Source organism: Zootoca vivipara, chromosome 9 (assembly GCF_963506605.1).
Source record: "Zootoca vivipara chromosome 9, rZooViv1.1, whole genome shotgun sequence".
Lineage (NCBI taxonomy): Eukaryota > Metazoa > Chordata > Lepidosauria > Squamata > Lacertidae > Zootoca > Zootoca vivipara.
The window spans coordinates 61,117,358-61,143,159 of NC_083284.1; the positions used below are offsets into that span (position 1 = coordinate 61,117,358).

General features: G+C 43.5%; 1 protein-coding gene across 1 annotated transcript in view; it reads right to left on the bottom strand.

Annotated features, from left to right (window-relative positions):
- The window catches only part of CORIN (corin, serine peptidase), a 130,433-nt gene that overhangs the window by 56,510 nt on the left and 48,121 nt on the right, over window positions 1–25,802 (bottom strand). Inside the window, 2 exon segments of the mRNA XM_035112248.2 lie at window positions 3,309–3,422; window positions 19,246–19,427. Of these exon segments, the coding sequence (XP_034968139.2) occupies window positions 3,309–3,422; window positions 19,246–19,427 (296 nt within the window).

Below are 25,802 nucleotides of genomic sequence, written 5' to 3' on the forward strand. Positions count from 1 at the left end.
TGGCAATGTTGCATAAACAATAGCTAATTCTGAAAATGGTACGTACTTTTTAAGCGACTATATGGTTCAAGCCAGGGCTGTATCAACTTAGCTAAAAAGAAATATGAAAATTCTGCACCAAGAATTTGCCTGTATAAATTAGGCAATTTAAAAACATTTGCATAGAAATTCCTGGTTTCTATCATTTATCCAACTTCTCTTGGTTATATGGAGGGGAAAACAGCCATGAAGGGCTCTGAAATCCCACTCATTGGCCATTAGGTATCCTACCGAGTTTCAAAGATTTCATCAGAAGGGGGTGGTCAACTCAGGCAAGAGATTTTGGATGCCTTAAAAGGGCAGCAAATTTTTAGTTACTGAATTTTATTTTATTTTATTTTTACCGCCAAGAAGAGAAAGAAGTCTCAGGTATCAAAATAGCTCAGCTTTCCTTGTCTGGAGATGGAGAAGGTTGAAACATTTGCTGCTATAACTCAGGCAGCAAAATGTATTGGGCCAGTGCTGCTGCTGTTTTAACATACATAGCATCTTTATTATTATCCTACTGTACTCCAAGAAGCTCAGAGCATTTTACACAGGACTATCTCATTTAATCCTCTTAGCAACCTGTTAAGGTTGGTTGGATGAAAAGAGAATGGCTTGCCTGCAGTACACCCAGTGAAGACTTAACTAAACAAAAGTGTGCTTAACAAAAACCTCAGCAACCACGTGTTTTCTGGCTCAGGGGGGAAAAGCCATCTGGAGAATATGAGAGCAGGGTGTCCACAAGCAACTTTTCCCCCTGCAGAGTTCAAAATGTGCATTTTCAAAAGTGAACACACATTAAGAAGCCAAATGCAGGTGGAAGGAAATACTTGGGGAGAGTAGTTTGAAGGAGCGATAGGCAAGGAAAGGGTGAAGCCACTCAACCACTTCAGATTACCATCTTCCACTTTAGTTATGCTCATGGTTGAGCTGGATTTAAACCCGTCACCGAAATCCAAGCTCAGCATATTACCCAGTACACCACATCAAAGCTAACTCCCCCTGCCATTTAAGAGGAAGCAATGCAATAGTTCACACTATCCTGGATTTTCCAGAGAAATCTATATTTAGCTCTGGAAGAACACAAAGAATGAAAGGACAGTAAATACCAAAGACATACAGTCCTTAACATTATAAACTAAACGAAAATCCGTGTACTCTGTAGATCATAGATGATTTCATATTGAGTAATGTAGTACCCAGCTGAGTTTAAAATCTAAACCAGCATGAGGTGTCCTGGCAGTTCTCTCTGTTTATCCATCCCTCTGTTGTAACAAAGACTGCTACTCCTGAATGTTCAGTAGGAGTTTTTCTTTCCTTTCTTTGCTGAAAGTCTGTCTTTCGTCGGAACAACTCCTCTGACTTAGGGCTCATCCACCTAGAAAGCCCAAACGGTTTGCCACATGGGTCCAAGTGGTTTCCCCCTTGCTTGGCTCCTTTCCAAGGAAAAATCTGTTGTTGAGTGATAGATCAGAACAAATGACAATCGGGGAAAACCCCAATTGCAGTTTGCTCTGACTGAGCACTAAAGAGTGGTCTTCCTCAGAGAAAAGCAGTAGAACAAGATGAAGTGTGGATAAGCCCTTAGATTGCACACTGGTTTGCATCTACACTCAGGGCTCACCCACACTTCTGCTTGCCTTGCCGCTTTCCCTCGGAGAAACCCAATCTTCAGCACTCACTCGGAACAAACACCTATCGGGTGTTCCCCAGACTAATGTTTGCCGCTATTTAAAGCTAAAGAGTGGGTTTTCCCTAGGAAAAAAGCAGAGGAAGGGAAAAACTGCTCAGACCTATGCTTTCCAGGTACAGGACAAGCAGAAGTGTGAAAGAACCTTCAGAAATCCTTTTACATAAGCTAAAACTGGACTTGAGTCTAAACAGGTCACTAGAAGTGCTGTGGTTGTTTTTTTAATTGATAATAGCTGCCTGGGGCCTCCAATATTTATCAAAACCATGGTAAGCAGGAAGAGGCTAATCCTGTCCTCTCCTGCCACAGCTCTCGTTACAGTTATTAACCATTTTCACAGTGACACACTTAACGTTATGTCTATTTCCACTCCTAGTCACAACAAATATGTGACTGATATGCCCTTGGCCTGAGGTATCATGTCTGTGAAGCTGCTGGCCTTCCTCCTAGAAAAGGTTTTGTAATAGACCTTTCCATCCTTTGACACTGGAAAATATATATAAAAGACTTCTTTTCACTCCGTGCCTCTTCAAAACTGCTCAAAGCAGTGCTCTGCTCCCACATCTGAGAGAGACCCCACAGCTTTCTTGCTTTTTTATAAAGCTGCCTCCCTATGTTTTACTTCTTGCAATCAGTATTCTGCTCCTGTTCCAATGAATTTAAGTCCTGGTGTGGTATGAGAGACAGGCACAATTCATTCATTACCATGTGATAGGCTAACCCTACTTCTCATGGTCCAGCTTTGTGCTCCTTCAGTAACATAGGAAGGTTTGGATCACATAGGATCACTTTAATTGTATATCAAAATTTCCCAAACTTATGTAAGCAACCAGATAGAGTGTTGCTGATGCTGAAGGTGAGTATATGAGAGGAAAGGGGAGGCTTAGACACTTGCTCTCCAGTCTTCACTGCCTGTAAGGGTAGCTGGTGGAATGGAGCTTGCTTTCTCCTTCTGGATTTCAAAAAAGGCAGATGAAGATGAAGATTTGCTTACATGTGGTCAGTCATTAGGAGTGGAATGTATGTTCTAGCCTTTAGCTCCTTCTCATATATATGAAGAAGAAGGATGTGGTTGAACACACCATACACTAGAGAAACCACATGTTCTTCCATTAACAAATATTTTTGTGACCAACTTCTCTGGGGCAGATCAAAAATAATTTTGTAAACAGGTTGCTTTGCATGTGTTGTAATATAATGTGCCAACAAATATATGACCAAAAGCACTCAAACCGAGGGCTTGTTATGAGGGCTATCTCTTTACAAAGATAGCCTTTGTGAGTGGATTACTCAGACATGTAAAAAACAAGTAAAAATCCCTGTGTGTCTTTGCAGAAGTTTTAGCTGTTGAACTACTACCGGTAATGCGATTATGCTTTTAACATTTTTAAAAGTCTACAAGCACATTCTGTGGTCTAGTTGGGCAAAGTTAAAAAGGTCCCATTAATTTTTGAATGACAGGACAGAAATGGGCATACGTAAATCCTACGCAAAGCTGTTATTCTGGATATGACTTTTATTTCTAAGCCCATCCAAACAGTTGAAGTGTTGTTCTGGCGAGACATGTGTTATATAATACATTTAAGCGACGTACTGCAATGTGTCTCATCGCTCCAGTCATCACAGTCATTATAGCCATTGCACTGCAGTTTCCTTGGGATGCAAATTCCACTTGTACACAAGAAGTTCTCCTCCCCTTCACAAAGCACTGAAAAGTGAAAAACAAAGTAGAAAGACATTTTTATCAGAGTAAAAACCAAATTCTAGACTCCATTTCTATTACAACATAATTTTCTTGAGAGTGATTAAAGGTGCTGTGAAATGGTTTTAACCAGCAGTGGTCCAGACACATTGTTACTGGGGACTGAAGAACAAGAATTGGATCATAGCTAGTGCATAGAAACTACCATAATATCTCTACAATGCCCTTCTGTGTTTTACCAACCAGACACATAATGTATGCAAATGTATGACATAAATGTATGCAAATTACACTTTAAAAATGACAACACAGAGAAACCAGCTGATGAATACCTTGTGGTCTCCCAGGACATTTGATTTCTGGCATCAAGGTCAATGGATTTAAGCCAAAGATATTTACGGAGAGAACACATCATAAGGCTGACTAGAGATCACTGAACAATTTCATATTATCATGTGACTTTAAGGGAGATGTGATCACTGCCCAGCATTCTCACTTGAATAGTAGAGCCTTGTTGGTTCCTTTACAAATTGTGCTGCTTTGTATTGTTATGGGTTTGCAAGGAGGGATGTCATTCTGGATGATAACCATGGGATCCTTCCAAGCCTGTGATCCTATGATATATGGGGGTTAGAATCTATGAGAGGAAACCTGCTGAACCAGCCAGCTGACTCTCCTTTGTTAAGGCAATGAATGGCCTTGGCTGAGTTTGGGGGCTGGTGCTGGCAGTGGTGGAGGAAGCCACCCGGGTGCCTGGGACGGCACGCCCAGGGACAGGGCACACTGCGGGGCCTCCGGAGTCTGCCTGCCTCCTCCCACTCAGCTGCTATACAGCTGGGGGGGAGGCAGCGGGCAGACCATTTGGGAAGCGCAGAGTCTGCGTGCGTACAAGCCACCGCATCTCTCTCAGGAGAGACGCGTGGCTCGGGCGCACTGCAGGAGCCACGGTGAGTGCCGCCCTGAATTTTGTCAACCCCCTCAGTGGTGACACCCAGGGCGGCCTGCACCTACCACAATCTCCTTCCTCCACCCCTGGATGCTGGAAACAGGAGATGTAGAGACATGCCTTGCTCTATGCTTCCCAAGAAACCCAATAGGGAGCCAAGATCTGCTTGAGTGTTAATGCTGTGAGTCTCTCCATCCTATGCTCAAGTTGTACTGTATGTATAAATAAAATCATAACCCTGGGAACTGCAGTCTCTTGCTGCTCAGAGATTTGGGGTGGGTGGGGGGCCTGGGGCACAACACTCTCTATTTCCCCCCCCCCCCCATCAAATGCAGAGACTGGGGAATCAGAGCAAGGGGGCAGGATGTATTTATTGCTACATACACTGTGGGGTTTATTATTATTATTATTATCATCAAACCCTTCCCCACAGCATTTGTGCTTGAGGAAAGGGGAACTGTCCACCCAGCTAAAGATGATTATTTGGATTCCAGAAATCTGGAAGCAGATTTGCTATTCCACTTGCAGCTTAAAGCAAAACAGCAATGATCCAGCCATGCTTAATTGTTCACATCAGGAAGCACCCTCAGTGTCAAAGATAAGTTACAGTTTATATGGCATGTTTCTTTCATATGCTAAAGACTTGCTCTGGGGACAGGAAAAGCAATAACAACATCACCTTCTTGCATGTATTTTCAGATTGAAGAAAGACACTGGCTTTATCTTTTCTTTTAAAAGATTATGCATCCAAACTTTTTCTATCAACAATGTTTTTTTTCTGATGTTTCAGTGAATACTTACATGTGTCTGTAAGGACTGTAACATGGCAAAGGACTTACTTTTCTCAATAAGATGCAAATTCTGCTTTATAGACCTCTAACTACAGATTCTTGCCAAAAATATCTGTGTGAAATATATTTTCTTTATAAATACATTAAATATTGCTTTAAATTTTATTTAGGTTATTTAATTTATCTTTAATATTTATATATTTCACTCTCTGCTCAGAGGTTCCAGGGTGCAATATACAGGAAAATAATGTATCAGAGAGAGAGAAAATAGTTTGTGCAATTAAAAAGAAAGAAAGAAAACTTATATCATCTATTATTCTTCCTGGTTGCCAGTGCAGGAGACATCTGACAGATTAATCACACCACATAGCAAATACTCATTTTTGCAAGTTTGTCTTAAAATTTACCTTGCTTTGCTTTTAAAGTTACAACATAGATCAACTAAACATAGAACTGCCTTTTCAGTCATTACACATAACATGGTGCACTATAATGAAAAAATGGAAAAAATGAATATCTACCACAAATCTACAAGTGTTTTATCTCTAGATTGTCTTTACCAGCAACTCAGCTGTATTACTTCCTACATTATCAGATTTAAACAGCTGAACAAACTGGTTATAATTTCCTATGACTTGACTGATCCGTTCAAAAGAGGTGAATTTACGAAGGCTACTTTTCTTTTCATTTAATCATTCATTGCCATATTAGTGAGCTTACTTATTTGACTACTGCTTTTTCAAATACCGCTGTTCATCTGAATGTACAAGAAGGCCTGAATATAAATGACTAAAAGATCAAACATTTTCCAGTCAATAAGGCATACTACACCTTAATAAAATCAGACACCAACATTCTTTCAAAAATCCTGTAATCCTATTCTGGCCAAAGTTTGCAAAAGTTGGAGCCACAAAGCCTTAACGTTTTCCTAGTGCTTTCAGTATTTCAGGCTCCTTTTCAGCATTTTTTGAGATGGGGCAGGAATTAAATCTTAAGATGAGCAGCCAAAAGGGGAAAGTTTCTCTCCTCAGATCAGTTCCACACTCTTCTCTCTGATTGTAAAGTTGAAACAGCTCACTATTTTTTACGCCTGTTCTTTCAGTCTCAGTATCTTCCTCCCATATACTGTGGCAGCAGATAGTGAAACTGAAAGCTAGACACCAAGGCAGGGATAACAAATATACAGTAATACCTCGGGTTACGAACGCGATCCGTTCCGGAACGCAGTTCGTAACCCGAATAGTTCGTAAACCGAACGCAATGGTGCGCCGCCATTTTGCGCATGCGCAAAGCGCGATTTTCGCGCTTTGCGCATGCGCAGATCGCGCGATCGCGCGCGCGGCGAAAACACTTCCGGGTTTGCGCAGTTCGTAACCCGAACTGTTCGCAAACCGAGGTGGTCGTAACCCGAGGTACGACTGTACAGTATTCTGAAAACTGTAGCCCTACCTTGGGAATTAGAAGTGAATGTTTGCTGGAGGAATGGGTGGAATATTACTGAGAGCTTTCATAATCTTTCGTCTGCTCTGTCCAAAGCTCTGACTCTTGAATCTACCTGTTCTCCATGTGATATCCCTAAACTTTTCTTAGGATACAGGTATTAAAAGAGCTCATGTTTGGAGATCCAAATATTATACTACTACTCTGGCTTTCATGAGTTTGACTAAACTGCGGGAGGCAGTGGAAGACAGGAGTGCCTGGCGTGTTCTGGTCCATGGGGTCATGAAGAGTTGGACATGACTAAACGACTAAACAACAACTTTGACTTTAGTTCTGCACAAGCAGCATTCTTTTTCTCAGAATAATGAGCTCCGGACATTCTATGATACATATGCCTCTCTCAGTCTTCATGGAGCAAATATTTCTTCACAGAATCTCCCCTGTTATTGAGCTGGATTCTTCCAAATTCCTGAGTTTTCAGCGCTTGTTCCTCTGTTTATTAATAAAGACACACTGGAACAAGACTTTGCTTTCTTAAGCAGACAGATGGTTTTTACATGAAAACATAACACAGATATATTTAAAGAAAACAATAACAGGGCCTATTTGTTTAAATTCAGTACATTAACTCTCCACCACCCATCTAATCTCTTTGCCCTGTAGGAGTTGTTAGATGAAACTGTCTGTCAGATTATTCTCCTCAAGCCCCATGTGACTGGAGATGAAAGACTTCGTCCAAAAGCAAAATAGCACCTTTGAGCAGGGTTCCTTTCTTCATGCTCCTCTTCTTATAGAAAGGCGTTCATGTTTCCTCATGGTAGCAGGTGGAAAACATTTTAACTTGCAAGGCTCCTGTGGCTTTAACAGTCACATAAGGCACAGAAATTTAAACTCACAAAGCTTTCTCCATCATCACAACTCTATTCCAAGTCAAATTCACCTTGTGAATTTCTGCCTATCACATTGGCAGGATTACAACCAGAAATACCCACTTGTCTCAGTATTTCTTTCTTATCTTTTGCGTGCGACCTCCTATGCAGCCCCACTATGGCTGAAACAGGAGGGGAAACATTTGATCAAGTTATTACTGCATCTTAGAGTAGCTTCCCTCCACCACAGAGCTTCTAAGAAATCTGCAATCCAATCCTGTTCAAGTATTTGGCAATCTTAATCCTGCTGTTGTTTGAATCCAACTCCACCTTTTCTCCAGACTTTTCTTCTTTACAAGTATTTACATACCTAGGTCTTTCCTAAAATGAGACAGGGAAGGAGGAGGCAGAAGACCTCACCCCAGCTGCTTGCTAAATTGGCTGCAAAAGAAGGAAGGAAAAGCTGTAAGGAGAGAGGAAGGGGCACCAATACAACAAAGAATGAGGGGCAGCAGAGGGTGTGAAGAGAGGAATGCAAAGGAGTGGGGAGCAGCTCACAGCAATACTGCCTTAGGTGGCACATTCTCATGCACTTTCCCAGTTGGATGTGGTGTACCATGACTTGTGTGGAGGGATGTGGGGGTATTTGCTGCTCTACCTCAGGCAGAAACACCTCTTCATCCAGTCTTGGCTCAAACAGGACCAGGCTCTCCACTCTACCCTGAAAATACTCATAAACCCTACAAAGTATATCTTCTTTAGGTATACTGTTCATATGTTGTCCTTCCAGCACTACTTTCCTTTAGAGTGAGTTACCTCTTCAGAAAACCCATCTTTATAGCATTGGCATTTTGTCAGTGCATACGGCATTCCCATGCGCTCTGGTTTCCAGCACAGTGTGCCATTGCGCCAGAAGCAGTTTAGTCATGCTGGCCACATGACCCAGAAAGCGGTCTGTGGACAAATGCCAACTCCCTCGGCCTGAAAGTGAGATGAGCGCCGCAACCCAATAGTCAACTTTGACTGGACTTAACTGTCCAGGGGTCCTTTACCTTACCTTTTACCTTTATGCCATTCATCCAAATGAAAGTTATAACACAAGCCTTTCTATCTGTCAAGTTTCCAACATAAGCCTTTCCAACTATTTAAAGTTGGAGCAGATGTGTTTTGAGGGGGAGAAATGTCTATTCCTATTAAGTAAGATAATCTCCAGTTTCCCAGTTGAGATCTCTTGAGCATTATTAGTAACACAGGAGCAACAAAAGTGAGCAGCCACAAGATTTAGAAGCATAAGGAACATTCTGTTGCTAATTAGAATTATATCCTAGACTTTTTCTAGCTTGGCAACTTTCAAAATACTTAGTACAGCTCAGTCAATCAATGTATTGAACCAGTCACAGACCTCACAACTAACATTTATCCAGGATGTCTTAGTACATCTCAGGATGTCTGGGTATATGTACCAAACTTCACATGTGCAGATACACTGTCTAATACATAGGAACTCTGAATTTTGTATACACAAAAACCTTAACTGATTTAAAAGCCCAAAAGCATCTTCCCTCCCATTCCTGCATATCAAAGCCAGGTTGTTAAGTATGCCATGTAGAAGGAACATTGCCAGTGGGGGAAACCTTGTCACAGTGAATACTGTAGTTCACCCAGGCAGATGGAAAGCTACAATCAGTGGTTGCCTCACCAGTGGTAGAGACTGGAAAGCAGGAATAGACTGTGAAGGCAGGAGTCTGGTGGCTTTGGAGCCAATGGATCCAATTCTCCACAGATACATACTGTACATACATGCATGCATACACAATTTTATTTGTATGCTGCCTTCCCAGATCTCAAACCATGCTCAAGGTGGCTTAGAATATGAAAAAATACACCACTACAGCAAAACAAAAGTAGTCATCAACAGTAAATAAAGCATTAAAAATGCACAACCAGACTGAAGAATTTCCACATAAATCACAAGAAGATCTAAATTAAAGGTGCAAAAATCCAGCAACAACCCCTACCCAATCAAGACACCCCAGTCCAAGAAGCTGTTCAGCAGCCTCAGCTTTTGTAGCTGGAGTCAGTCAGGCTCCAGTCCTGCCCTGCCGTGCCTGGTGGGAAAAGGCCTGCAGTGCAGGGAGCAGGTCTTCCAGGACTCACAGTCAAGATCCCCTGCTCTTCAACTACACCAGCCTGGAGATGGCATAGCAAGATGTTGTGATAAACTCACCTTGCTCCCACCTTCTGCCTTACTTGCTGTGAGCTGGTAGGGCTTGCAACATGTTTTGAGCAATGTCCTCAGCTGTATGAATACAAAGCACCATGAACAGCTCCATTCAAGCAGGAGAAAAGTGTTGTTTCAGCAGCAATTCTACTCAAGAACCTTAAATGGGAACTGAAATTGTATCTCAGTATCTAGTTCCACCTTCCATGAGAAGAGCTCCTTTATAGAAAGGGTATCCATCTGCTTTTGCATTCATTGATTCAAACAGAGCTGGGGAGATTGTGGTTCCACTAAGGCGGGGGTGCAGGAGTGGCCAAATGAGACAGGTGGGTGGGGTGCTCATCTGATGTCACTATGACACAGTGCTTTGAAGCTCCAGTTGTCAGGGCTCCAAAGCACAGCATGGGGCTGTTTGAAAGCCCTTTTGCAAACAGTCCCTTGCTGCTTTTTAAACCTCTGACTTTCAGAATTTCAAAGAGCAACACTGTTTGCAAAAGGGCTTTCAAACAGCTCCTAGCTGCTCTTTGAATCTCTGGAGTGGAGACTTCAACCCTGCTCTCTGCAGGCAAGGTTTAACCCACCCACACACTTAATAGCTGGTGGACAGGGGATTAAATACTGTTGCTTTGGCTGCATGTGCCAGTTCCCTGTGGGAACTGGTGTGTGCAAGCAACTCAGAACTGAACCTCAGCTGGCATAGTGACATCAGCTGATATGGTTTGGGGGAAATCGCCTCATGGGTAAACTGGACTTCCTAGTACACCAAGATTATCACATGGACTGGAGGTCCCTCTCCACTGTACTAAGGTATGCTGGAATGCAACTCAGCCATTTTCCTTGCTCACTCACTGGTCATGTTCACACAACACACCAAATCCTAGTTCAGTATGCAATGCATGAGTGGAAAGTAAGCCTTGGACTTGTGCTATGCTATGTTCCCCTTGTCCCACACAGATATGAGAGCAACCCCAAAGCCACCATTCTATTCCTATCTCTTGTTATGATGCTCCAGCAGTCTCCCAGCACTAGGAAAGCATCAAACTGATGACTTGGAAAGACACTGGATCCCCCCCCCAATTTTGTTATATATATTCCACATGTATTCTATCTACAGTGCACTATTGAACATTCATGCAAATATGAGATATGCAAATACAATCAGTCCCTCATATATGAATTTGCAGTATAACTATTTTGATTGCAATATATGGATTGCAAGTATAAATGTCTCAGAGGCACCTACTGAATATTATTTGTGAGTGACCACAAGGCAGGTAACACTATGCCATTTTGTAAACCTTTTTCAGGCTTAAGCCTTACTAATAAATAAATATGTGCATTTTCGCTGTTCAGCTCCTGCATAGTGATATCTAATCTATTAAGAAGCAAAGCATAGACCCAGAACACCATTTCTGTCCCATATACCTACAGTTGCCTTCAGAAGCTCTTTTGCAGGAAATACAACAGAGGGTGTAGCAGAGGCAATTTTTTAAAAAGCCCAAACCCGGTTGAATTTTGCTCTTTCCCTTACTGAAAATTGAAAATCCAAGCTTCTCCCCTCATCTTATATATCATTCAGACAGAATTTCATTAAATTATTTCTATGTCTCCTTCACGGTTAACAACTTTTACTTTTCAAACAGTTATAGAAAGAAATCTACTTTTCTGCACGCAGCAGATTGGAACTACATGCAGGGAGAGCAAATTAATTATCAGACTGAGCCATCTGGTATCCACACAACTGGCTGCAACATGTTAGAACAGAAGTCTTTAAATATTTTCCAGGCTTATGCATCACAGTTACAACATATAGACTATCAAACAAACTTTTCAAAGAACAAAAAGGTATTTTACAGTTTATTTATAAAGCAGTTTGCTTGGGAAAAATAGTTCTAAACAGTCTGGAGGTCCAGATATAAACTGGTAGTAATTTTAAACAAATTGTAAATCCTTCTTTTAAGTCAGGGCCTCAAGATTTAAAGTTACATGAACAAAACAATTTTGTTTAGCATGCAACACGGCCTCAGTTGGCTTCCAATATATATCAAAATGAGTATTTTCACATATAAATTTTCTTTCCTTGTATCCACAAATCAGAATAACTCAGCAGGAATTGATCTGAAGCCATTATTTATGTCAATAGGCTTGCAGATATGCCAGACATACAATAGAACATGTCAAAGAGTACAGAAAAATAATTCAGTATTATAACAAAAGACATGCCTAATTCTTCTACTGAAAACCAAATCCTCCCACATTCTTTTTCATGTTCCAGAGGGTACGCATACACTAGATTTAAGATGTATTTGACTGCCTTACTTCATCTATAAAACATTGTCTTGACCGATGTTGTGATGTTTGTTCTGCATTAAACAGCTAACCAAGTCCCACTAGAACATAGGCAATTATTTCCTTACCATTGCTTTAGCACAGGCATCCCCAAACTGCGGCCCTCCAGATGTTTTGGCCTACAACTCCCATGATCCCTAGCTAACAGGACCAGTGGTCAGGGATGATGGGAATTGTACTCCAAAACATCTGGAGGGCCGAAGTTTGGGGTGCCTGCTTTAGCACTACTAGGGCATACACATTCTCTGTTGACTTAAACAAAGGCTAAAAGAGGGAGGACAGACTTTCTTCAAGAGAAGGTGCAGTTAGTATTGTTGAAGGTTTGTGATACCACATCTAACACTATTGTAATTACACTACTGCAATCCTAAAACTATTGTGAATGGTGTAACTGCAGAGGACCACTGGCAATATAAGTGGCTGGAAAGAACAAGTGGCTCTTCACAGCCAAAGTGGCTGTGCAAATCAATCTTACTCACTGAAATAGGTCAGCCAGTCAGTGCCAAGATGTGTGTTTGCTTTGGAGGACCCAGTCAACAAGTAAAGAGCAAGGTATGTGTAAATGATAAAGAAAACAGAAAGACACTAAAATGAGAAACTATTGTATCTCTAAGAAAAAATATCTTACTATTGCCCATAAAATTAATCAGTATTAGTGAGAATTAACTAACCCACACAGTCTCAAGTATATTAGGATATATATTAACAAGGGAGGACATTGTTTTCTTAATACACAGGATCTTTACAGATACTGTCATCGTAGGAGGAAAAGATCTGTTGCATTCACCCATGTCCAGTTTAGGAGGGCTTTCCCAGATTATTAAAATTCCTGAATTTTATCCACTATAGTTACAATAGCCTCAACCTAGTAAAATAATAGCCTGTGTTCTCATAGTAGAAAAATGTGCAATTAATGAGGACCAAAGGTGTTACTAGCATGGTGTAAAAATGATAAGAGTGAGATTGCATTATGGAAAATGCTGAAGTAAGAAAGCAACAGCAACAATGCAAGTGGTTCTTTTGAGACAGAAGGTGATAATGGGATTGTATATAGGAGAGATATTTACAGCTGGTGTCACCACCGACTTATTTAGAAAGTCAAGATGGCTAGTCTGAGAAATATATTACTGATATTAAGGAAGAGGTGGGAGGGCAACAAGGTACAATGGAAATACAAAAATCACACATTCCTCACTCAAAAGGGTACCACCAAAATGGTTAATGGATTTTGATGCACGAAATATCTGATAGGCAGTTTAAGGTGTGTGTGTACGTGCCTTTGTGGTGAGGTCAAACTGTTGGAGAGTTACAGTGCCTGCTGTGGCTGTAGAGACTGATAGGGGCATTTAAGATTAATAGAAGCACAAGCCTGTCAGTTAACTTGTTAAGTTAGAGAACATTAAATGGATGTTGTACATATATGTGTGCTTGCTTATTAATAAAATGCATGTTCTAAATCGTTACATCATACATAAGTTCATACATAACTTCATACATAAGTAGGTGGGGCCTACCTAATTTTGACAGGGGTTGCATTACATAGCTCCAGGGCCACCAGCAAAATGCTTTAATCATGTGTGTTTGCCAGTTGAAACAATGGACACTGAGGCCCACTGAGCTAGATCTTAAGTTATGGGTAGGACTATACAGATATCGATTGTCCATTAAGTAATCTGGTCCCAAGCCATTCAGGGTTTTATATGAATAGCATGACATTTAAGCACCAATAAGTGCCATGAAATTTTCACAGTGACATGCCACACAGTAATCAGAAAATAATAATGGACATGGATTAGAAGAGATATAATGATCAATTATTTTCCCCTCAGTGCAAAATGCAGCATATTCAGTGCAGCAGAAATTTAACTTAGAGGGGAAATATCTCAATGTGACAAGGGATGACAACAAGGCATTTACTGCTCTAAAAATGGATCAAATGGAAATATTCAGAAAGCAAATAAAACGTTTTGCTCCTTAGTCTTTTATCTGCTTTTATCATTTATGATTTCTATATTATCTACTGCTGTTTTAAACACAGTTCCCAGCTTTGGCTACTTAAAATAACACAAGATATAAAAGATATGAAGGGAGGACTAGAAGAAAAATAACTGAAGTATTTTCATTGCTAGGGAGGTACACTTCTGACCCATAGGAATGCCATTTAAAGACTGTTTTTCCAAGTTGGTGAACAAGGTGGAGTATAGGTTAAAGGGATCAAGCAGAAGGAAAGACTGATGAAAGCTTGACATTCACTCCCTTGCATGCTGACATCGGAGAAACTTGTAGAAATATTTACGTATTCTAAATCAGCCAAATTCTCAATTCCTTCTGTTCCCTTGTGAAAGTTTGTATCTTTTGCAGACTTCAAAAAGCAGACATTCATTTATTTATCTGTAACATTTATAGACTACTGTTTAATAAAATTCTCTGAGCATACAATGAACAACACACACATACACACACAGTCATAAATCCTCTATCAAATACAAAAGGATAGCAGAACCAAGGGCCTCAGCCCTCATCACAAGACAGCTTTGAGCCTCTTTCTTCCTCTCCCCCTCCATCCAAATACTAGTACTGTACTAGAATTCATACATAATAGACAGCATCTGTTATAGATTCTTATGGTAAGGTTACCAGATTCTTTTCAATGAATCTGGGTACACTTTTCAACTTCAATGGATTTTGTATGGGGACTGATTTGTAAATCTGGGGGCTGTCCCCGGGAAACAGGGATGTCTGGTAACCTTATCTTATGGGGACCAATGAAACCCAACTTATTTACTTACTGAAAATGTTTCAGGAGCTACCAAGTCTAAACTACTTCATGGCTTCAGAGCAGGGGCACCAACTTGCACTGAAGATTGAGAGGGACAATGTGTGTCATGCACAACATTGCAACATGACGTTAGGTGAAGCCAGGGGCAGAGCTGAACGAGGCTCCGGCATGGCTTCAATGCCCAGCAGCAACTCTTGTGTTTTATATAGGTTTTAATTTGTTCTTAGGGGGAGGGGTCAGGGCTGCCTGGGAGTGGGTCCCAGCCAACAAAATGGCTGGGGCAGGTTCCACAGGGGTGGCGGCACTGGGACAACCGATCTCAGTGATCACGGGTAGGAGGAGGAGTTACGCTAAGACCAGACCATGTCATTACCGAGGAGGCAGGCTCAGTCGTTGTCTGAGGACTATCCCTGCCTCCGGGTCTGGCCTTGACCGGATGGATACTGGAATCAGCAAGCGATACCCACATGACCTGAAGGTACTGCTGTGCAATGCCAGGTCAATGATTCATAAGACCAGTGCCATCCATGACTTGATCGTGGATGGAGGACTTGACCTGGCATGTGTAACAGAGACTTGGTTGGATGAAGCAGATGGGCCTGTTTTAGCTGCTGCATGTCCACCAGGTTTCTCTTACGCACAGCAACCCAGGCCTTGTGGGCGGGGAGGGGGGGTTGCAGTGATTTTTAGGAAGTCACTAGTTTGCACCAGGCATCCTATTGGGAAGACCCAGTTCTCTGAGTGCATGTTCTGGAAGTTGGGCAATAGGGGCAGTACAGGATTCCTTCTGGTGTACCGACCTCCTCGCTGCACCAAGGATTCCCTGCCTGAGCTGCTTCAGGTTGTGGCGGACGTTCTCCTGGAGACACCTAGTTTGGTTGTCCTAGGGGATTTTAATATCCATGCTGACACGACCTTACAAGGGGCCACTCGGGACATCGTGGAAAGCATGGCCTCCATGGGGCTATCCCTGAATAAGTCTGGCCCAACTCATAGCCGCGGACATGCCTTGGACCTGGTGTTTACCTCTATGGATGTTGGTGATCTGACACTAAGTAAAAGCGAAACTAAAGAAGTGCCATGGTCAGATCACTACCTGGTGCAACTGGACTCATCTGCGACCCTTCCCCTCTGCAGGGAGGTGGGACCACTTCGGATGGTCCGCCCCCGCCACTTAATGGATCCAAATGGTTTCCAGAGAGTGGTAGGGGATGTTTTATCCCATGTCGATGGCCTTCCAGCCGATTCCCTGGTGGCCCGCTGGAATGTAGAGTTAACCAGGGCTATTGACTGTTTGGCTCTGAAGCGCCCTCTCCGATTGCATGGAGCCCGGACAGCCCCGTGGTTCTCCATGGATCTGAGGGCAATGAAACAATCGCTGAGACGGCTAGAGCGCCGGTGGCGGATAACTCATTCTGAAGCTGACCGGACATGGGTTAGAGCTCAATGTCGAGCCTACCAAGTGGCGGTAGCGATGGCGAATAAGGCTTTCTTCACTGCCTCTATTGCATCTGCAGAAAACAGCAGCAGGATACTTTTTCAGGTGGTTCGCAGTTTAGTGGAACCACCTGCTCCATCGGGGCCCAGTACGGGCCGCATGATCTCCTGAAACGATTTTGCAAAGTTTTTTGCAGATAAAGTCGCTCAGATTCAGGAAGACGTAGACTCCACCGTGGGAGCAGGGCTGGGGCGGGAGAGTGCTAGAGTCCTGTCTAGTCCAGTTGTGTGGGATCAATTCCATTCTGTTACCTCCGAGGATGTGGACAGGCCGCTTGGACGAGTGAAACCAACCACCTGTCTCCTTGATCCTTGCCCATCCTGGCTTATAAAAGCTAGCCGGGAAGGGCTGGGCGACAGCCTTCACGGGTTGGTGAATGCTTCTCTCTGTGAGGGAGCCTTCCCAGACCCGCTGAAAGAGGCGGTTATTAAAAAACCATCTGACCCGCTGAAAGAGGCGCTTCTTAAAAAACCATCTTTAGATGTGGCCAATATGGCCAACTATCACCCAGTCTCAAATCGTCCATTCTTGGGCAAGGTGATTGAGCGGGTGGTTGCTGAACAACTCCAGGCACGCCTGGAAGATGCGGACCATTTGGATCCCTTCCAGTTGGGATTCAGGCCTCGTCATGGGACTGAAACTGCCTTGGTCACACTGGTTGATGATCCCCGGCGAGCTAGGGACAAAGATGAGAGCTGTTTCCTAGTTCTGCTGGATCTCTCAGCGGCTTTTGACACCATCGACCATAACATCCTTCTGGACCGTCTAGAGGGGTTGGGAGCTGGGGGCACTGTCATACAGTGGTTCCGCTCCTTCCTCCTGGGCCATGTTCAGAGAGTGGGGGGGGTGAGTGTTCGGACCCCTGGGCTCTCACTTGTGGGGTGCCTCAGGGCTCTGTCCTCTCCCCCATGCTTTTTAACATCTACATGCAGCTGCTGGGAGAGATCATCAGGGGGTTTGGGCTGGGTGTTCATCAGTATACGGATGATACCCAGCTCTACCTCTCTTTCAAATCAGAACCAGTGAAGGCGGTGAAGGTCCTGTGTGAGTGCCTGGAGGCAGTTGGAGGATGGATGGCGGCTAACAGGTTGAGGTTGAATCCTGACAAGACAGAAGTACTGTTTGTGGGGGACAGGAGGCGGGCAGGTGTGGAGGACTCCCTGGTCCTGAATGGGGTAGCTGTGCCCCTGAAGGACCAGGTGCACAGCCTGGGAGTCATTTTGGACTCACAGCTGTCCATGGAGGCACAGGTTAATTCTGTATCCAGGGCAGCTGTTTATCAGCTCCATCTGGTACGCAGGCTGAGACCCTACCTGCCTGCAGACTGTCTCGCCAGAGTGGTACATGCTCTAGTTATTTCCCGCTTGGACTATTACTGCAATGTGCTCTACATGGGGCTACCTTTGAAGGTGACCCAGAAACTACAACTAATCCAGAATGCGGCAGCTAGACTGGTGACTAGGAGCGGCCACCGAGACCACATAACACCGGTCTTGGAAGATCTACATTGGCTCCCAGTACATTTCCGAGCACAGTTCAAAGTGTTGGTGCTGACCTTTAAAGCCCTAAATGGCCTCGGTCCAGTATACCTGAAGGAGCGTCTCCACCCCCATCGTTCTGCCCAGACACTGAGGTCCAGCACCGAGGGCCTTCTGGCGGTTCCCTCGTTGCGAGAAGCCAAGTTGCAGGGAACCAGGCAGAGGGCCTTCTCGGTGGTGGCGCCCACCCTGTGGAATGCCCTCCCATCAGATGTCAAAGAGAAAAACAGCTACCAGATTTTTAGAAGACATCTGAAGGCAGCCCTGTTTAGGGAGGCTTTTAATGTTTAATTGATTATTTTATTTCATTTTTTTATTTCATATTTCATTTTTGTTGGAAGCAGCCCAGAGTGGCTGGGGAAACCCAGCCAAATGGGCGGGGTATAAATAATAAATTTATTATTATTATTATTATTATTATTATTATTATTATTATTACTTATTATTACTACTTCTCTGGTGCTATGTCTCCTCCTCCTGCTGCTGCGCCATTGAGGGGTCCTGCCTCCCAACAAAAATGGGGGGGGGTAGGAAATGGCACCTCTGCTTCAGAGACAGTACCATTAAGCTTCTGTGAAGTTCAATATTGCTTTCCAGATTTAAACTCCAAAAGCAAGTTTAATGGAACACATTTGTTTTGAAGTAATAGCATTAAGCATGAAGGGCAACTCCAGCTAATAGTTTGCCTTCTCCCACCTTACATTTTTCCTCTTGTGAATCTTTCTATGATTTATTTAAGGGACCTGAAAGTTCACTGAGGTTTTCCCCATCACTGGGCCAAGCTACATCTTGTTTGTTTGTTTGTTTAGCTAATTTTTTTTAAATGAGGATTTTTAGGGTATGGCACTTACATGGTGGTTTACATATATACAAATACGGTTGAAATATCCTTATAAGAAAGAAATCACAGTTGTAAAAACCTGCTACAACACAGTATAAAACAATTTAAAACAGCAGCTTTAAACCAATGCATAGGCTAGATCATGCATATAAAGCTATAAAGAATACAAGCTGAACTAAAACATTATCAAAATTGCAGCATCAAAATCTTAGGAGAAAGAAACGAGCCTTTAACATGTTGCACACAGCTGGATGTATCCTCTTTCTTACTTTTCTTTTGTAACACACAAAAACAGCTTCTGAGACTGCATGTTTAATCAGAGGAACAACTGGGGATGGAACTGTTTATCTCTTTCCATTCCAGTCAGTATCCCAATGAAAAATGCCCCCTCCCCACAGTGGAACAGATACAGATACACCTCAGAGATTCATTTCAATTAAAATAATTGCAAAAAAAAGAAGAAGACATGGGCGTGTGTCTAACATACAATTTGGACATTATATGTAGAACCTGAAACACACTGCAGCACTTTAGCAAAAAAATTTAAGGGAACTTACCTCGCTTTCCTTTTTCTTGTTCTGGGGAAAAGCATACCCTGGTGGTGTTGTTATTTTCAGTTTTATTTTTAAACTGGAAACACGCTAGGAACTCTGGCCATGAAGAATTCACCATCCCAAGAACTGGTTCACAACCTTCCTTTGCAGCTTCGCAGAATGATCTGCAAGGCAGGAGCCCATGACTAGAAAGATAAATAAATATTTCTAAGATTATTGTCCTTCCAGTATGCGTATTTATTTATTTTTACTTTTTTAAATGAAAAGCTTTCATTTTAAACAGCAAAGAGGTTGCCTGCCCCTGCCCTTTGCCCAGCTAGGAGCCTTAAGGGGGGAAAGTACGGTATTCCGGTGTATAAGACGCCTGGGCATATAAGACGACCCCCCAACTTTTCCAGTTAAAATATAGAGTTTGGATATACTCACCGTATAAGAAATACGACCCGGCGTATAAGACGACCCTCGACTTTTGAGAAGATTTTCCTGGGTTAAAAAGTAGTCTTATACGCAGGAACATACAGTACCCATTTCCCAATGGGCTCCTATAGTGGGGTAGGAGAGCTAAAAATAATGGCAATATATTTCCCATCTGGCAACCAATGCAGCCATTTGGTTTCAGATAGTACATGGGTAGACGAGTCTAAAAAGCCTGGGACACAAATTTTCACACCCCTCTAGAAACTATGGTGGCTCATTTACCAGAAGTAATGTATTTAGCATTAACTCTGGAAGTGTAAACTCTATTCTGACCAAACTAAACCTCCTAGAGCAAAATATACATCAGGTATTGGTTGCCAGGTGTGAAATTTTTACCCCACCCCCAAAGAAGGGCCAATCTCCATTCCAAGTTCAGTAAGAGAATGAAGAATAAACCTCACCTTCCTGTGTACTGCCTTCATTTCACAGTGAATGCTAAGCCAAATTGTAGCTTTGTATGAACAAGCAGAAACGGGCTCCAAGAGAGATGAGATTGTGGCCACTTTGCTTCTCCCCTGTCTTTTTGCAGCTGTACTGTGTTGAGTTAAGCCACAGTTTGACTTAACATGTCATCTGAATCTGGACTTGTGGTTTAGTTTTATCAGGCAAACTATGAGCTCCTGGACTATTAGGAGAAAGCTAAGCCATGAGCCCAGGTTCGGGGGGGGGGGGGAGAGGATAAGAGCTAAGACTGCAATCTCCTCTCTGGAAGCCTGCATGCTTGCTTGTTCACACTAAACTATGCATGCATCCAGTTTGGCTCTTAGATGCTATTATAACTTTCCAACTTTTTCAGCTGTAGTCCAGAGCACACATTATGGTCACTAGAGAGATGCTGCCAAGAACAATCTTCCTTTAGCAACTAGCAAACAACTTCCACTGGGCATCTTACACTCGTAAGAATTCAACATACGTCATGCCACATTATCAGTTTAACCAGTTCTGCTCCAGATTGTTGGTGGCTGCTGGGAAGTGTGAAAATTCATAACATAATTAGGGGAAGGTGATTTGTGTGATATTGAGCAGCACTTGTTGCAAATATTGCAGCCTAAATGGAGATAACTTGCTATGGAAAATATGTTTCCTATGGTATTCTTTGAGATGACTGTAAAGGGACCTAACTGCAGCATAAAGCCCTTCAGGCAGCAACAGCTATATCCATGTTTCTCAGGACAATCTGCTTGCCCAGCAAGGGTTATGACCCTCATCACATGACAGAAGAAGGAGAGCAAAGAACTCTGGGAGGCAGGCGCAGTTCCCTTCAAGTTTTTTTCCCCAATTCACCAAGCAGCATAAGATGTTGAACATATCTGGAAAGAAAAACTCTATACAACTGCCTACCTCTCTCCCAGCTCAGTTCAAATAACCAAAGGAAGTATTACCCATAATAATTCATCATGGAATTGAAGTAGAGAAGGAACTGCAGACATGGGTGTAGACAGGAGGGGGCAGCTGCCCCCCCCCCTAGAAGCAAAAAAAAAGTATTTTACAGACCATAATCAGCACTTTCCCCCTCCAAAAACTGAAGTGGAAAGGGCTTTGCTTTAGCAAGAGCAGCTCTCCACTTGCTGGGGGCGGGGGGGCGGGGGGGCGGGCGGAACACAGCTGTAACAAAAACACATCAAATACCGGTAAATAAAGCAAAGTGGCTACTGGTACTTAAGCAGTTAAGAATATCCCTTCAGGCAAGGTTCACCCTATTCACCCTATTGTTCTTCAGTGGAAGTTGTTAATGAGCATTCAGGGATCGCATTAACAGTTCTATTGGCGATTTAATGAGGGTGCAGAGGATTCAATTTGACTAAGGTGGCCCTGCAAGGCTAAAAGGAAGTGAATAAGAAGGGGGGGCTGTAGCTTTGATAGACACAGTGATGTTTATAAAAAAGCAGTGGTGTTCCAGTCTGCCCCTCCTCCTGCATCTGTATACTGTAAATCAGTTGTGGCCACCTCCCAAGAGACTTTGATCTACTCAGAGTTAAAAACTGGGAGTGATCTACCCCCTTTTGGGGGGTTCAGGTCAAAGCTGTTGAGTTTTTTTAAGAAAGGGAAGCCCTGTTTTGGGGGGTTTAGGTCAAACTTGTTGAGCTTCTTTTAGGAGGGAGGGGGGCCCATTTTTGTTTAGGGCTTCAGGTCATAGTTCAGCTTTTTTTAGGGAGGAGGAAAATTTTGGGTGAGCTTTTTTTAGGGGTGCCAGTGATCTAGCAGTGATCTACCACAGACATCCAGTGATCTACTGGTAGATCACAATCTACCTGATGGACGTGCCTGCTGTAAATCAAGCAGAGAGAAAGCTCCTGTACAGGAGAAAGGCTCCTGTACAGGTGTACCGGTATCTTCCTCTTGCTGCAGAGTTCTAGCATCACAGCGTCACCCAGAGGCACCCACAAATGTGAGTTATCCCTCTCTCTATTTCTTCCTTCCTTTCCTCCCTCTTCCATCCTCAATAAAATACTTGGGGGGGGCAGATAAGCCCCACATAGAAAGCCCATCAACATGGGGGGGGGAATGACTCTTTAAAATACAGTATTTACCAGTAATTGGGGGGGGGAGGCACCTAGGCCTCTAGGAGTTGGCTGCAATGCCTAGGACAATTCAAGAAAGCAGAATGATGCATATGCTATGGTAATATATCAATAGAATCATGGAATTGTAGTCGGAAGGGACCACAAGGGTCATCTAGTCCAACCCCCTGCAATGCAGGAATTTTTTCCTAAGGTGGGGCTTGAACCCACGACATGGTTGAAATATTATGCTGATATGCAGCAACGCATATCATTAAATATTATGCTGATATGAGCCATCGTGACTGCGGCCGTGCCTTCCCTCACCCTCGCCCGCCCTGCCACCCCCTCTCGCCTGCCCGACCCTCCTGTCCTCTTGCTGCAGAGTTCCAGCATCAGAGCATCACCCAGATGCACCCACAAATATGAGGTATCCCTCTCTCTATTCTTCCTTCCCTCCCTCCCTCTTCCATCCTTAATAAAATACTGGGGGGGGGGGCAGATAAGCCCCACATAGAAAGCCCATCAAAATGGGGGGGGTGTGACTCTTTCAAATACGGTATTTACTAGTAATTGGGGGGGGGGCACCTAGGCCTCTAGGAGTTGGCTGCTATGCCTAGGAGTAGGAGAATTCAAGAAAGCAGAATGATGCATATGCTATGGCAATGCATCAATAGAATCATAGAATTGTAGTCGGAAGGGACCACAAGGGTCATCTAGTCCAACCCCCTGCAATGCAGGAATTTTTTCCTAAGGTGGGGCTTGAACCCACAACATGGTTGAAATATTATGCTGATATGCAGCAACGCCTCGGAGCCGTCGTGACTGCGGCCGTGCCTTGCCTTGCCCTCGCCCACCCTGTCACCCCCTCTCACCTGCCCGATCCTCCCGTCCTCTCCAGCCAAGCAGGGTAGCCACCACCGCTGCCAGCCCCAGAAGCACAAGGTGGCCGCTGCCGCCGCCGCCACCACGATGTCGTCAGGCCAGCTGGCCCTGTAGCCCCGCCCACATTCCCACTTTGTGGCCCCGCCCCTGAACGACTATGGCTTGCCCCCCCCCCCTAGTTTTGATCCTGGCTACGCCCCTGACTGCAGATCCCAGTACTAAGGATGGGCCCCATTCGTGTCCTCAGAACCTATCAAATCTATGCATCAGTGTCCTATTTGATACAGCTACCGAGGACCCGAATGGGTTGGGGCATACCACAGCATTCCCAACCGGGTGGGTTCCAACTGCATTTATTGAGACTAGAGTACCTGATTATGAACTATGCACCCAAAGTCAGCATCAGCTGAAGCCAACAGGGCCATTCTGTAGTGCCTGCTGTATATACTTGGAAAAGGAGCATTAGTCACAATAACACCATGTTGATGGTGACATAATGGAGTGAGCCAATATTTCCGTTGGCTTGGCCCCTTTGGGGGTATCGAACACCCGAGAAATGCCAACCCTAATCAGGGCCGGCCCTACGGCAAGGCTGGGTGGCGCAGGGCGCAGCTGTGCCCACGGCAGCTGTGCTGCGCCTGCCAGACAGCCGTGCTGCGAAACGGGGGGGGGGGGCACCGGAGGGATATTCGCACCACAGCGCCAGGACGCCAGATATGCTTAAGATGGCCCTGACCCTAATGCACCTTGCATAGATGAATGCACCTTGCATAGATGAAGGAAGATACTTCTCCCCCAATACCCGCTGAATGAAAGGATACAAACAAGCAGGCAGTGGATTCTTATCTCATTATGCATGATCAAGCTTTCTTTAGCGCCTCAGCCCTTGCTTCCCCCCCCCCCCCCGGACTATTTGCAGTAATCAGCAGTCGTTAACAGCCATCTCAGGTTTACCACTCCCATCAGCCCATCACCCATTCCCACCCACCCCCACCACCCTCTGTATATATATAAGGGTCTGACACTTCTGTTTCTAGTGTATCTGAAGAAGTGTGCATACACACGAAAGCTCATACCAAAATAAAAACTTAGTTGGTCTTTAAGGTGCTACTGAAGGAATTTTTTTCTAATGACCTTTTTTTCTAATGACCTTTGTTATTTCAAAGTGCACCTACAGAGCACAGCAAACATCCTTTAAATTCTGCACTTTCCTCCATGGATGCTTTGGATCTGATCAAGAGGAGGGTAGCTATAACTCTTGCTGTGTATGGAAATGAGAAAATACCTTGCAAAAGGCTCAGAGGAACAGATCTATTCGAACACCACGTTTGTGAAAGATGCCTCAATGTGTAGTCACGGAATAGAATTTTAAAGAACAGATGCATCAATACATTTTGTGTAAAGGTGCAAAGGGTGGTCTATGCAACACTACAAGCACTGTGACCAACTCCCTATGGGCAAAAAATGTGCCACTGGTGGATTTTACATAGAAAAATCCTTCTGAAAGCATTAAATCACCAAGAGTTGAGAAATTGGTACAAACAACCTGCAACCATTTTAACATTAGAGTTGTGCTTTTTAAACAAAATATTTGCATCCTGCACCTGAAGACTCATGCGAAGTTCAGAAGACAGGAAGACAATAAAAACATATTTAATGTGCTCAATCATGCCGCTGGTAAACTAAGAGTGGCAAAAGTTAGGCAAAATCTGCACTGCAACACCAAGCCACAAAGGCAATCCAGAGACCATCATTGGCTGCGATCTTTGGTATTTGAAACCAGCAGCATCAAGGAAACGCTGAGGAGTATGTATAGTTTGGAATGTAGGTGTATACCCCTGTGGTCTAAATCTAAAGCCCCTTTGACTGATCTGAATGCAAAAAGACGGAAGGACTGAAGTCGCTGAGTTTAGAGTATAATGCTTGATGTACCCCCTATCCTTCTTGTAAACCATCAGCTAGATCGGGGTAGCCAACATGGTGCCCTCCAGATACTAATGGACTCCAACTCTCATTAGCTCCAGCCCAGCATTGTCATTTTTCAGGGATGTTGACAGTTATCTGGAGAGTCTAACATTTGCTACCCTTGAGCTAGAATATGCAGAAACCTTGTTGTATATTTCAGTTTGTTTTAGGCTAATGTTCGAAAGATAAACTTCAAATGTGATAGGAGAGTATATTAACTCTAAAAAATGATCAAGCGAATAGATCCAGTCTAAATATAAAAATCCATTTGTAAGTGTCCAGTAAGCCAAAAATGTCATCATTGTGTACTGATGTTTTTCCATACTACTATGGATTAAGGGTTCTCTATAAAATAAAAAAGAAAGAGACAAAAGAGAAATAAGTTCCTATTTGTCTTGCCTAGTTTCCTTCTGTGGCTTCCAGGACCTACCCCAGAGCTGCACATGACACATTGACAGGCTCCAAAATATTCTGAGGTCTTTGACTCTCCAAAAATAAAGCTCCCTCACAAACAGGAAAAGAGTTATTGAGTGACTTGTTCTGAAAAGGTGTTACTGGCTCAGATAACAGGGCTTTAATTGGCAGGACAGCATGCAGGCAGCAATGTGGGTATATATACTGATAGCTAGCTGCCCTTGTCAGTGGGAGAAGTTGCAAGTCATTTATTGTTGGTATTGCATCTGCTACTGGCAGAGACCTTTTACATAGTTCTGCAACGTTTCTGTCATTCAT